General features: G+C 37.1%; 1 protein-coding gene across 2 annotated transcripts in view; it reads left to right on the top strand.

The window, feature by feature from the left end:
• The window catches only part of LOC104884323 (hypothetical protein), a 38,280-nt gene extending 25,892 nt beyond the window's left edge, over positions 1–12,388 (top strand). For both annotated transcript variants that reach the window (XM_048639125.2, XM_010668959.4), the window contains exons 15-28: positions 517–614; positions 1,054–1,230; positions 1,330–1,569; positions 4,614–4,709; positions 4,785–4,876; positions 4,967–5,030; positions 5,119–5,194; positions 5,354–5,430; positions 5,789–6,031; positions 6,124–6,197; positions 8,087–8,193; positions 9,013–9,128; positions 11,095–11,172; positions 11,590–12,388. In XM_048639125.2, the coding sequence (XP_048495082.1) occupies positions 517–614; positions 1,054–1,230; positions 1,330–1,569; positions 4,614–4,709; positions 4,785–4,876; positions 4,967–5,030; positions 5,119–5,194; positions 5,354–5,430; positions 5,789–6,031; positions 6,124–6,197; positions 8,087–8,193; positions 9,013–9,128; positions 11,095–11,172; positions 11,590–11,796 (1,745 nt within the window). In that variant the 3' untranslated portion in view covers positions 11,797–12,388. The remainder of the gene's footprint in view (positions 1–516; positions 615–1,053; positions 1,231–1,329; positions 1,570–4,613; positions 4,710–4,784; positions 4,877–4,966; positions 5,031–5,118; positions 5,195–5,353; positions 5,431–5,788; positions 6,032–6,123; positions 6,198–8,086; positions 8,194–9,012; positions 9,129–11,094; positions 11,173–11,589) is intronic.
• Positions 12,389–12,804: the final 416 nt, after the last annotated feature.

The following is a 12,804-nucleotide window of genomic DNA, read 5'->3' as shown; positions in this document are numbered from 1 at the left end:
CAGATGCCCCTATTTATTATTATTACTGTAGCATCTAGTCTTCCAGGTGATCAATCCAAGTTTGATGAAAGATTGTAACCAATAATCTTAGATAGTCAATGGTTACTGCAATAGAGGGTAATTATATATTTGTTATAAGCTGCTAAGTGCTACCTGTTAAAAATTTTATCTTAGTACATTATTAGTAGCATCCTTGTACCTGGGATATCTTTTCTTGTATTTCTTAAAGTTGTGCTGCTCAAGTAGAATTCCTGATACATTTGCGATTCCTTTCTTTCTCTGCTCTCTCGCTTTTGCCAGAGTAGCACATAGACTCCCGATCTCATGGTAAAGAAACCTATCTCACAGGTTTGGGGTTGTATATGACAGAGGCTATTTTTCATGTCATTCCTCATAGTACCGGGTTTCCCTTGTCTTTTGTTTCTCTTGATGATGATTCAGTATGCTGATTTCATTCTTTTGAACCCTGGTAGTCTTTTAAAGTTGAATTTGTAATTGTAACTACCTTGGTTCCAGGTTTAATTTTGAGAAAAGGAGCATCAGGTGTCTTGATCACTATGCTTCAACATGCGGAGCAAGTCACAAATCCAGTAATATGTTTGGAAGCTCTCCAGGTAGTGACTGAATCTTTATATGTTTTCCTTCGTGGATATCTGTTTTACTTCCTGAAAAACAAGATTGAATATTGGATAAACGGTGATTAGCGACATTGGAAAGCCTTTTTTTAATTTTAGAGCTCTGTTGTTTATCTACTTTTTAGTGACATGTGTCTTCTTTTACTTAAATGGTCTTTAAGTTTGAAATCTTTACATCAAAAGCTCTTAATCTTTTAGACCTAATGTCTTGGCACAGTTAAAATGTTATTTTTCTTTTTTTTTTTCCTCGCCATTTTTTAGTTGAACTTTACATGATGCAATCATTCTATCTAGTCTTCATTTTATTCTGAGCCTTTTTTTCTTCGATTCTGCTATTGTTCAGATATATGTGCTGCTATTGAGCTATTTAGTTGTATAGTATGATGATATGTTACAATTTATTCCAAGTTCATTACAGGCCCTCAAAGCTCTATGCCACAACTACCCTAACATAATGGCTGCATGTTGGAAACAAATTTCAGCTATTGTGTATCGAATTTTGAGGCCTGAGTCTTTTGGATTACCATATGGAAAAGGAGCTTTTGGGCATGATATTGGATCAACCATGGATAAGGTCATGTCAGCTGCTGTTAAGGTATGAAGTTTACTACCTTGTGGCTCTTGTGATAGAAAAAGGTAACATCATCCTCTGTTGGTTAGCTGCTGATCAATTTTGACATCTTTGTTCGTTCAGGTTTTAGATGAATGTCTACGTGCTGTATCTGGATTCAAAGGAACTGAGGATCTAATTGGTGATAGATTAGTGGAGACTCCCTTTGTGTCTGACTTTGTGCGTGACAAGAATATCTCTTCTGCCCCATCATATATTTTCGAGAGCGATGGGGTTTCTAGAAACAACCTGTCAGGAAGCACAGAGTGGTGTGAGGCCATTGAGAAGCATATCCCCTTATCTGTATGCCATGCATCTGGAGTGGTGTGTTTTTCACTTTTTCTACATTTTATCTATTGGTTTAGATTGTTATCTAAAAAGAAAAGAAATTCTTTGACATGTAAAGTTATAATTGTTTTATCATACGACTCTTATAGTTGGTACTTGTTATGATAAAAGTACCAAACAAATCTTAATTTTCATTTTGGGTGGTGAAGTGTAAATGAAGAGGATCTTCTTATGACTTGTCAAGTGGAAGTTCGTTTGGATTTGTTTTGCTGTTCCTTTCCTGCCACGTGCTTTAACTCTACTGTACATCAAAAGCAGCTTTACCTTCATGTTGATCAGTAAAGGGCATAAATAGTGGTGTATGTCAAAGTTGGAGGAGTGCAGTCTGGTTGTTCAAGCAGTTCATTATTGACTTCAAAGAGCTGTGATCCTTATGGGTTAATGATTTGTGTGCTCCCTTCTGCAGCACTTTTTTAGTTCACAAAATTACTAATTCTGTAGGTAAAAAGAGCTTATGGGTACATGAATAGGTGTTTTGATGTATGCAACTTATTGAAATGATATTGAGGATTATGTTGCGACTGTTCTTGGATCTTAGCGTCAATCGCTCTATTCGAGACTGACCTAGTTATGCATTGAAGGAAGTAGGCCAAAAATTGAGCAGGGGGTTTAAGTCTATGCATCTTGCTGTTTAACAAGTAGTAAGCACAAATTGCTGGTTGGAAAACAGTCTATTACCTTGTATCAGAAACTTGGACATGAAATCATTTGAAGTACTCTTGGGTTTAGTGGAATGGTTGATTTTGAGTTGAAGTCTTACAAATGTATACATCTTAGGATTTCCTTGTTAATTTTCTATTTTCTCCAGCAAATCATCTATCTTAGGCTTTTACTTCACTCGTTTTGGCTAATAGTGCAAAAGTATCTTGCTAGGTGAAAGATTTTTGTATAGTATTGACATTTACAATCTGCTCCAAGAAATAAAACTTTCATGGATCTGTATTTTATGTCTTAACAATTAGAATAGCTTGCATTTATCTTAATTGCATGCTTGCTCAATAGTTATGAAGGAGATTGATTTGTGAAAGAGGGGAGTTTGGCTTTGCATGTTATCTGTTATGTCTGTGAAGTGAAAAGACTAGCTTACTTGTACTTGGTGATTGCAAACTTTGCTTAATAAACATGGAGGAGGTTGATTGCAGTATAGGATGGACTAGATACAAGGTAAGCATGTCAACTTCGTAGCAATGAGAATGATTATGCTGTGATGCTATTTTAGCTGGTCAGAGAGGAATGAGAAGATTTTTGCAGTTAAGTTCCTAACTACAGATTTTATTAAGCGAGACTAACATGGCATCTGCACTCTGTGCATATTGCTGGGGTTCTACAGGGATTGTTATCCACGATGGTTGCGGAATGGATGGAAATTATACTACTCTGAATCACTTGGAGGAGTCCATGTCCTTTCCTCCTGTGACCCGTCTTCAAGTTTCTGAATAAAATATCTCTTTCTTTTGGTTGGGGTGGCCGGGGGTGGGGGGTGTGAGATTATTTGTGGTCGATTGCAACTGGAGGGAAATGCCATAAATTTTTTAATGATCTTGGAAAGTTCTGTTTCTTTATCTTCCTTGAAGTAGTAGGTCAAAAATTATTACCAGGTTTCTGAAACCATTATATAGACAGAGAGAACCTAGCAACCCTGGAAATCTGGTTCAAGTTAGCTGGATTACTGTTACTTAGAGAAGGGTTCCCGAGGAAAAGAAGGTTTTAAGTGACCAGCATGTGCAGGAAACTATTTGCAGAATGCTAAAGTCTTGGGATGTTATAAGACATTATTGCAGTGGGTGCGGTGCAACGGATGGTAAGGAAGTTGGTCAGTTGAAGATGGGGGTGTTTGAACTGAAGTGCTGTTTAGGAATGGTCGAAAAAATAACAGTAAGGCATCATGATCTGCCTAAGAGAGTTGAGAGAGAATCTGTAGCATTAAAAGACCCTATGAAGCTATTCCTTTTCTTGGCAACAGCTCCTGCTGTTCCTATCTGCATGGGTGTAAGCTGAAGAAAGTCTCCATTCATTAAAATTTTCTTAGACCTTCTTATGTCCGGGAAACAGTACTGCTCCTTAATCATTAGAAGAATTGGATAATTCTTCTGGATTAACCTTACAATAAGCTTGAAAGTTCGGGGTGCTTTGAGAGGGTTATGTTCTGCTTTCACTGCTGGCTGAAATTTGGGTAACCTGTTATGTCTAGAATTTGTTATGGAGCATTAGCTGAGGGCCACTTCACTGAACTTTCTAGAGAATCAGTTATGCCTGTATAGGCTTTCTATCCCTTCTAGAAACCTGTATACATTACTGCTGGCACCAAATTTTCTCTTTTGAAGCAATTCTTGCGGTCTTATATGTACCTAAAATGTTTTCTCCAGATATAGTACGTAGACCCATATGTAATCAGTAATCAGCATAATGCAATCACAATATTCTCTCCTTGATGCTCATTTTTTAAATCACCGATGAGTCCTGTAATGAAGCCAATTTATCTTCTTCTATTGTGAGGTTACTGTGATTCCACTTTTCCCACGTCGTCTTGCCATTGAGAGACCAATTGTTTCAATGTTTTAGTATTAGTTATCCAAGGACATTAAAAGGCAAGTTATTATTATTTCCTGAACATGGATAAATCAAGAAGTGTTCTTTTGCCCTGGAACAACCTGTTTTAGTTCCTGAGTTAAGCTTTAATATTAATCCCTTAAGTAACGAGGTCTTTAAGGAATCGAAACCAGAAGGTTATATGTATCTTTTTGCAGAAGTGATGCTAAAATCACTTATAACCACTCTCTGGTCTTTATATATTGTGTTTTCATTTCTTTTAGAAGTGAAGGCAAATTTCTGTAGAGGCCATTGTTATGGGTATTATTGCTGACAAGGATTTTTCCATTCCTCATGTTTTCTATCTTTTAGGCCTGCATTTCATCCTATTTCCTTTTAGCTTTTATTGAAGAGTAGCAATTGGTGATTCTAGGCCAAAAAATTCAGCGCTGCATTCTTAAAATTGATTGCAAAACCTTTGTTGTCTGAAGGTGAGAGCTGCATCAATTACTTGTTTTGCTGGCATCACTTGCGCTGTCTTTTCTTCTCTCAAGCAGCAGCAGCAGCAATTCGTTCTTTCTTCCTGTGTGAGTATAAATTTGTTTTTCATCTGAATATATTACTTGCTGTATAGCGTGATTTATATGGCTTTGTATATTTAGATATATGCTGCAAATGATTTAGCCCCTTCAGTTAGGGTAGCTGCATGTAGAGCCATTGGTGTCATTGCTTGTTTTCCAGAGATTATGAAGAGGTAATTCAATTCTCCAATGACTTTTTCTGCAGTGACTTGTATATAAGTCAAACTCTACAATGTGCTTACTGGAATGTTTAATTTTTATAGTGCAGAGATCCTTCACAAGTTCATCAATGCGGTGGAGGTCAATACACATGATCAGCCTGTCTTGGTATCTCTCCAATTGGCTTGATATTGCACTGAGGCTTTTGAAGTTCTTGGAATTATGTCTATATCTATATATGTTTTTCTTGCTTCAGGTGCGAGTTACTGCATCTTGGGCCATGGCAAACATATGTGACTCTATTCGACACACTGTTTCTGACTCTTCATTAGGTAGGCTGGTCAGATTTATCAATTTAAGTTATGATAGAAGCTTTGCAACATTTCGTATGGTTGACGTGGAGTTAAGACTTAAGTGTGTTCAACTTTGTGTGATATTATCCTTCTAAAAGCGATTGTTATGACATATTATGGTATATAATTTTCATGCAGACTGTGAAGCAGCAAATTTTAGTTTGGTGATGTATTTGTTAGAAACTTCGTTGAAGCTAACAACCGACGGAGACAAGGTAGATGGTTACCGTTAAAGAATTCCAATTTTTATCTGTAACTTTTTCTCACACAGTGTTGATGCATTAATTTCTTTCAGGTCATCAAATTCTCTGTCACTTCTCTTTTGAGTGGTTCTTTTTAAAAAAAAATGAAAATGGGGGATTTTCAGATACACCATAAAAGCTTTCTACTTATCTGCTCACTGCCTTGTATCAAAGTGTATCCCATACCATGTAACATCTGTCACCTCACTAGTTTCTATAATGTTATCATTTTAGCTTCCACTCTATGTTTCTAGGATTTTTAGATACGGTAGTGCATCTTGTGCTCCTTACTCTCACTGCCTGCTAAATGACATATTGTTGCTTGCCTCAGATCAAGTCAAATGCTGTTAGAGCTCTAGGCATTCTCTCGAGAGTTATCCCTTTTGTAAATCCCCTTGAACAAGGAAAATGTGCAGTCAATTGTCCAGGAACCAGCAAGATGGAGAAAGCTTCCTGGAAGTGCACCATAACTCAAACTGACCCTGCTTGGCCTTCAGTTGCCTTTGGATGTGTTCATTTGTTGGAAAAGATTGTGCAAGCTTTCCTTTCATGTATTACAACCGGAAATGTAAAGGTGAGTTGCTTTATATGCAAATATTATTTTTGGTATTCAATTTTTAGTAGTTTTCTTCTTCTATTTTCCTAAATTTTAGTCCTTTTTGGCAGGTCCAGTGGAATGTTTGTCATGCATTAAGCAACCTATTTCTGAATGAATCACTGAGAATGCAGCGAATGGATTGGTAACATGATTCCTCTCTTTTTGTTTGTGTTAGGCTTCTCCTTTTCTATTACTACTATCATTACCCCCCCCCCAGGTGGTTTACAGTTGATGGTTGACTGCATCTGTTATAGCCAAGTATCTAGCTAAGTATTTTTGACAGTCTTCATGATGGCAAAGGCAATGACTACTTTTGTTTCCAGGAAAACAATTTAATTATGAACAGAATAGAACTCATACTGTATAGAGGGTTAGGAGTTAGGAGTGCTCCAGGTGAAAGAGTGAACAATTGTTCACAGTGTGTTGGTACTTTCTGGAACATCTTGGAGTAACAACCAGACCACACATCAGATAACGACGATGTAAACTGTTAATGCCAGGAAGGTCGAATAATCAATCAACACACTAAAGGGGTTATATGATAAATCTGGTGTGGAAGTAGTTCAACTATTCAAGACTGGGAAGACTGTGCTAACCTAGAAGGAGATTTCAATGGGATACCATACTTAAAATATTTTTGTAATTCCTCTCCAGCCACAATACCCTTATATTAACTGGCGGCTGGCCATACAAGCAGCACACTGTAGGCTTTTCCACATAGGGAACTTGAAGATGCACTCTGGAGTCTGGTCGAATCTACTCGTCCCTAGTCTTTCCATGGCTCGTGTGTCAGTCACATACATTAGGCGTACCAAAGGATACTGTTTTGTCTCCTAATCTGCTGTTTATTATAAGATGAGTTTCATTGAGGCCCGCCCTTTTAACAAAAGTCTTTACCCTTTCCAAACCTTGAACTTCTTCCACATGCAATTTGAACCCAGTAAGTAATGCTTGTTCTGCTTCCTTGCTCAATCATTTGCGGCAGCTTTTCTAAGATGTCATGGTAGAGAATTATGGGTCTTTTTTGGAAAAGCACTGCAGCCTAACCATATGATCTGATCTGAGTTTGTTAGTCAGAGTGGCAGCTCATTGTGAGATCCTACTTCGTTGGGCTTGTCGATTCCTCCTTCCTTTAATGCTTCTACCATATTCCTTTTTAGGCTCTTTTGTTTATTAGATATACTTCTACCATTTTTCATTTTGGTAGGTTTAGGTCCCACTAATGCGTCTTCTCTCTTTTACTTTTGTCAATACTTTACTATTTCTCTCTTACTTTGACATGAAATGGGTTCAAGCTGGTTATATATACTTTTTTATAAACATCTCTTGAGCTTCGTGCCATTTAGAATTAGAAGTATCAAATAACTGAGGTATTATATTATAATGAATCTCCCCCTCCTCTCCCCCCCCCCCCATCTGGTGGACCTTTCCTGGTCCAGTTAGCTCTTTAAGATTCAATAATCAATAGTGGATCTCCTATTCTCTGCAAGTAGGCCTAATCCATGCAAAGGGATAGCAAAGCAATAACTTTTCTCGAGGGGTCCTCTGTAGTCTATTGATAATTGGGGTAGGGTACTTTAGGCAATGCAGTGTAACTCAGTTAGTAGTAGCTTGAGGAGGAAGGCAAGAGAGTTAGTTAGAGGAAAGAAGATATGAAGGGGAATCATAATCCTATATATAGATGAGAGTAGGTAGAGTCGTAGAGAGAAGGAAATGCTGAATATTATTGAGAGCCTATTTGGTATTTGGGAGAGTGCAAGCCTCTTGAATGCGTGTATTTATCACTTTATTTTTCAGTTTCCAGATTTTATCAATCAAAGTCCATTTTCAATCCTTAATCAGTAGGTCTAATTAGTCCCAACTATGTCAATTTATAGCATTCTCTTCAACTCTCGGCTTCTACTTTGCTAACTCTTGCGGGCTGCAGCAAATTATCAGTTTATACCTGGATATCTGAGTTCTATGGGCTTGGCGTTACTTTTTCTATGTTCCATATTATAAAATTATACTGTTGAATTTATGTTCTGGCAGGGCTTCATCAATTTATAGTATTCTGCTGCTGCTGCTTCGTGATTCTTCCAACTTCAAAATCCGGATACAAGCAGCTGCAGCTTTGGCTGTGCCATCAACAGCGCTTGGTGAGTGTCAAGGCTGATCAAAATCATCTGCTCCTTTCGTCCATAATATTTATTGATTGTTATATCTTTCCACGACTTCTCAAAATCTTTGCATGGTTTCTGCATTCATACGATCAATTAAGTAGTTATCTTTTTATAACCTTCATAATTGTAGGTATCATTTTACTCCATTCAAGTGTAAGGAGGTTACAAGCATAGATTAGGGTTAGACGAATTAGGGGAATCTTTACTCAAGGCCGTATCCTAACTTAACCAGGAAACTGAAAAAGAAAATTTGTTTTCAACAAATCAAACGATATCATTGGTTGTTGCACTGGTATTAAAATCTGACCAGTAATATTGCGTTGGTGTTTTAGAATGCTAAGTGTTTTGGTGACAGATGGAGATAAGATTTGGTATAGTGAACAAATAATTAGTAATCGAAGGAGCTATACAAGTACAAGTATGTTTGGTAGTAGAGGGAAAATATAATTGATTGTTGCATTGTAAAAGCAATCCACTAACAAGTATGAATTTCAAGTTAACGGTATAATTGTTTATATCATTTCCTTCTGATTATTATGTTAATAGTGTGTGAACAAGATATGCCAACATTTTGGGGGGGGGGGGGGGGGGTATTTTAATGTATTTGTGGAATTGGTACGAGGACATGATTTTTACCTAGTTTTAAAATTATTCTGGAGGAGATTCGATGTATCATGTACCATCTAATATTTCCCACTTTTGCATCTTGTATGTAAGTAGTACTATAATAGAACTTTGTAGTTTATTCATTGTATATTAAAACATGGCTTTCTACAATTGGCTCTCTCTCTTCAGATTATGGCAGTTCGTTCTCAGATGTTGTTCAAGGAATCCAGCACATTCTTGAAAATGTGACAGCAGATGAACATTCAGCTCCTAATTACAAATATAGAATTGCCCTGGAGAAGCAGGTTAGAAATGTCAAATGTTTTTTCATATCAAAACTGTTGGCGTCATATGAACAATGCTAATAGTATGTGGTGTCTAGACTCTAGCCTTTTGTTGAACTTACGGACCACATTGTTGTTTGCGATAAAGTTACTATATAATGCTGGAACTTGTTTCTTTTTATAAGCAGGGGGGGGGGGGGGGGTAAGAAGAATAAATTAGTTACTGACCATGCATTGTTTTACTTGCATGTGTGATGGTGTTTGAACACTTGAAATTAAGGAACACGGAAAAGGCTTCAAGCTAATATCAGTTGACAAATAATTACAAAATATCTTATAAGATGATCTCCATGGTTTATCGAAATGCAGTGAATGAATATATCGATGAAGATTATGGAATGTAGTCTTCAGTTGTCATTCTATTTAGGATGTTTCATCCAAAACAACAGCAATAATGCCAAGTCTTAATTCCATAAAATTTGGTCGGCTGTGTGGTCGTTCACAAAGATTTTCTTCTTCCATCCACTTCAACCAAGTCAGCGTCGGCCACCGTCAACTTTTCATTGAAATTGTCTGTTTGAACCTTTCCCGAAAAGCAGAGAGGGTTCCTTCTGAGCTCATGCCCATACAAGCAAGAGTTGGTTGGTGAAAAGGCAGTTCCTCAAGCCTTTTGTTTTGTCAACGGATCTTACGATCTCTCATAGAGATTCAAGTGACTTTTTCTTCGGTATGAAGAAGAGGCCTATCCTGGTTCATTTTTCTTCATAAGGGGACTGAGTCTAGGGGGGACGGGGAAGCAAATGACAGACCAGTTGAAATTTCCATAATCCCAACTCTTCATATTCCTTATTGTTGCATCTTCTAGTCATGCTGAACATGCCCAAACGAACCTTGCCCATTCTCTCTTATTCTGTCCTCCACATTTGCAACTCCAACTTTCCTCCAAATATAAAATATCTTCATTCTTAACTTTTCTTCCCTTGATGGCCCATTTGGTTACTGGTGTTATATGGTGGTAATGTGAATGTTTTTAAGTGTAAATTTGTAAAGGAATTCCCATGTTTAATATCCATGGTAATGCTCTTTAATCCCAATTCTCTGTTTCTTTTTCCTAATTTTTTATTTCCACTTGAGAAGGTGGTATTGAGTGGTGATGGATATTTTCACGAAGAAAAGCCACATATCTTAAGATGAAGTTGTATTACCATGGAATATGGACATGAGATATTTGTACAACATTATACTGAAATTCATTAATATTACCACCGTTTTATAGAATTTTCCCTTTGACATTAGTGGTATGTTTTGGTTGCAAAACCTACACTTGAGCCACTCAGGTAATTATTTGAGTCACTTTGTGGTCTTAACACTCGATCCTTTCGAATCACTCTCACTTATGGTACCTCGTCATCATCCTATATCCTTAGATCCTTGTTTGGCTCCATCTTATTGGCTTATTGCTAATTTGCTTGACTTCAGCGTGCTGATATTTTGTGATATTCTCTTCACCACCTCGTAAATTTGTACTTGTGAAAAAATGGCTTTATAAGTTCTTTCATAAATCACCTTTAACAAAGATTTTTTTACAATTTACCACACCTCCCTACCTACTTTGACCTTTTTGTCCTTGTGAGTGCCTCGTGCAATTTCTCCCAACTACATTTGCAAGAGAAATAGGGTTAATCTAGCGCCGAAAGGTGGTATGTCAAAGAATGATATGTTAGAAGGTGATTCGTAAAAAGTAATTCTTGAAAAGGTCGTGTCTTGTGGAGTCATCTACTCAGATGATGGATTTTGACATCTCCCCCCCCCCCCCCCCCCCCCCCAATGCACACACACAAAAGAAAAAGAGAGGATAAAGTCCTATGTAATTATCACTCAAAACTTGTATCAAGTCTGTGATAGTGTGTTATACATGCAACACTTTTTCTGTTGGTTGTTATTTTGTATCAAGGCTGTTTAAGAATTCTTTTACTATATGCTGCAGCTGACCGCAAGCATGCTTCATGTACTTGGTCTTTGTTCAAGCAGCAGTCATGAACCTCTGAAAGAATTTCTCCTCAAAGTAAGCGATACTTTTATGATAGTTTGTGATGAAATTTATTGCACATTAGATTTTATATGCCTTTGTTGTATGTTTCATGCATCCATGTCAAAACATATACTTCCATTACGCATCATACCAGCATGGAATGTTGTTATAATTATAACATATCTTTTTACGTAAAATCATCACATGATCTCTGACATATGATTATGCTAAATTACAAAACCTTTTCATGTACCTTTTCTGTTGAGTGACTGCTATCTTTAAGTTTCCATGTAAACTTATTCTGCTACTGAAGTTAATTACTGCTTGCAATGTCATTCCCGTCCTTAATAACTTTTCATGCAAAATTACTGCTTGTTCTCTACTACTGAAACCTATTATTTGCGATATTATGGGCAAGTTTAGCTCACCCTCTTTATTTGTCTCATTCAGAAAGCAATATTCATTGAGAGTTGGCTGAAAAGTTTGTGCTCATCACTTGAGACAAGAACTCAGCAAGATGATGAATTGGATTTCTATAGGAATCAGAAAAGAGATTTAGTGTCCAAGGCAATACAATCACTGATTCAAGTGTATGAAAGTCAAAAACAGTCTTCCTTGGCACAGAAACTTCAGAAGTTGCTGAAAGCTCAAGGATGAAAACAGTCTTTTGCTACCCATGATTGCACATGGCATCTTTTAACCCAGAAACTGGACATTTTGCTGGATGTTGACACCTAAGCGTCCCATGCGATCATTGTCCAGGAGTCTGACGGCAATGACTAGTGAAGATTACTCTCATAAGAGTACCATGTCCAAGATTTCGATGGCACAAAGTCTCATAAGCAGCTTTACTCATTGTCTATCCAGGAGTGATGTGTTACTCCCACTTCTGATATTGATAAGAGCTGATTTTGGAGTCTGCTGTTGGGGGGGCGCTTTTTCTTGGCAGGACTACTCAGGAGCACCCTTTTGTACATTAATGTTCGTCAATCTTCTCCCTTTTGGGTCAAGTTATGGTTGATAACTGTGGTGGAAATGTATAGTGGGCAGGTTCCCTATATATCTTGTTCAATCTGTAATTCTTTATGTATGTTGAAGTGCTACGTACAAAAATATAAACTCAATTTGTTCTAGGTTTTAATTTGGAAGTACTAGGGCCCTAATCTTCCAACTTAAGTTTATACTCCTTTGATAAGTTGGAGTATTTATTTTATTTTTTTTTTGACGGAAAGAAAAGGGATTTCATTAATATTTCGCCAAACGGCACTTACAAGCCATTTCTGAAAAACATAAAATTCTAAGAGAAATACATATTACCCTAGAAATGTAAACATCGCAGCTTTGACTTAATTTTGCCTTAATAAAAATCTTCATCTGAAGCAATGCAATCTGTGAGTTCGCTCTGGTTCGGCATACGATCTGCAGATGCGGAAATTTTGAGATGAATGTACTCCAATAGTCTTCCATAATTTTACAAAAGTTGTGAAACCCTAATTCTTCAAAAATCAACACAATCAACATAGTAGAAAAAATCACCATCTAAAAGATGGGAACTTTTATTGAAAGCAAATAAAAATGATTTTTCGGGGCTTACCACTAGTTAAGACACCAGTGGTAGCCCCTAAGAAAAGGATGAAGGAAGAAGAAGAGGAAGAAGGAAGGAAG

Source organism: Beta vulgaris, chromosome 2 (genome assembly GCF_026745355.1).
Source record: "Beta vulgaris subsp. vulgaris cultivar EL10 chromosome 2, EL10.2, whole genome shotgun sequence".
Taxonomy (NCBI): Eukaryota; Viridiplantae; Streptophyta; class Magnoliopsida; order Caryophyllales; family Amaranthaceae; genus Beta; species Beta vulgaris.
This window is presented reverse-complemented; position numbering and strand designations above follow the sequence as displayed.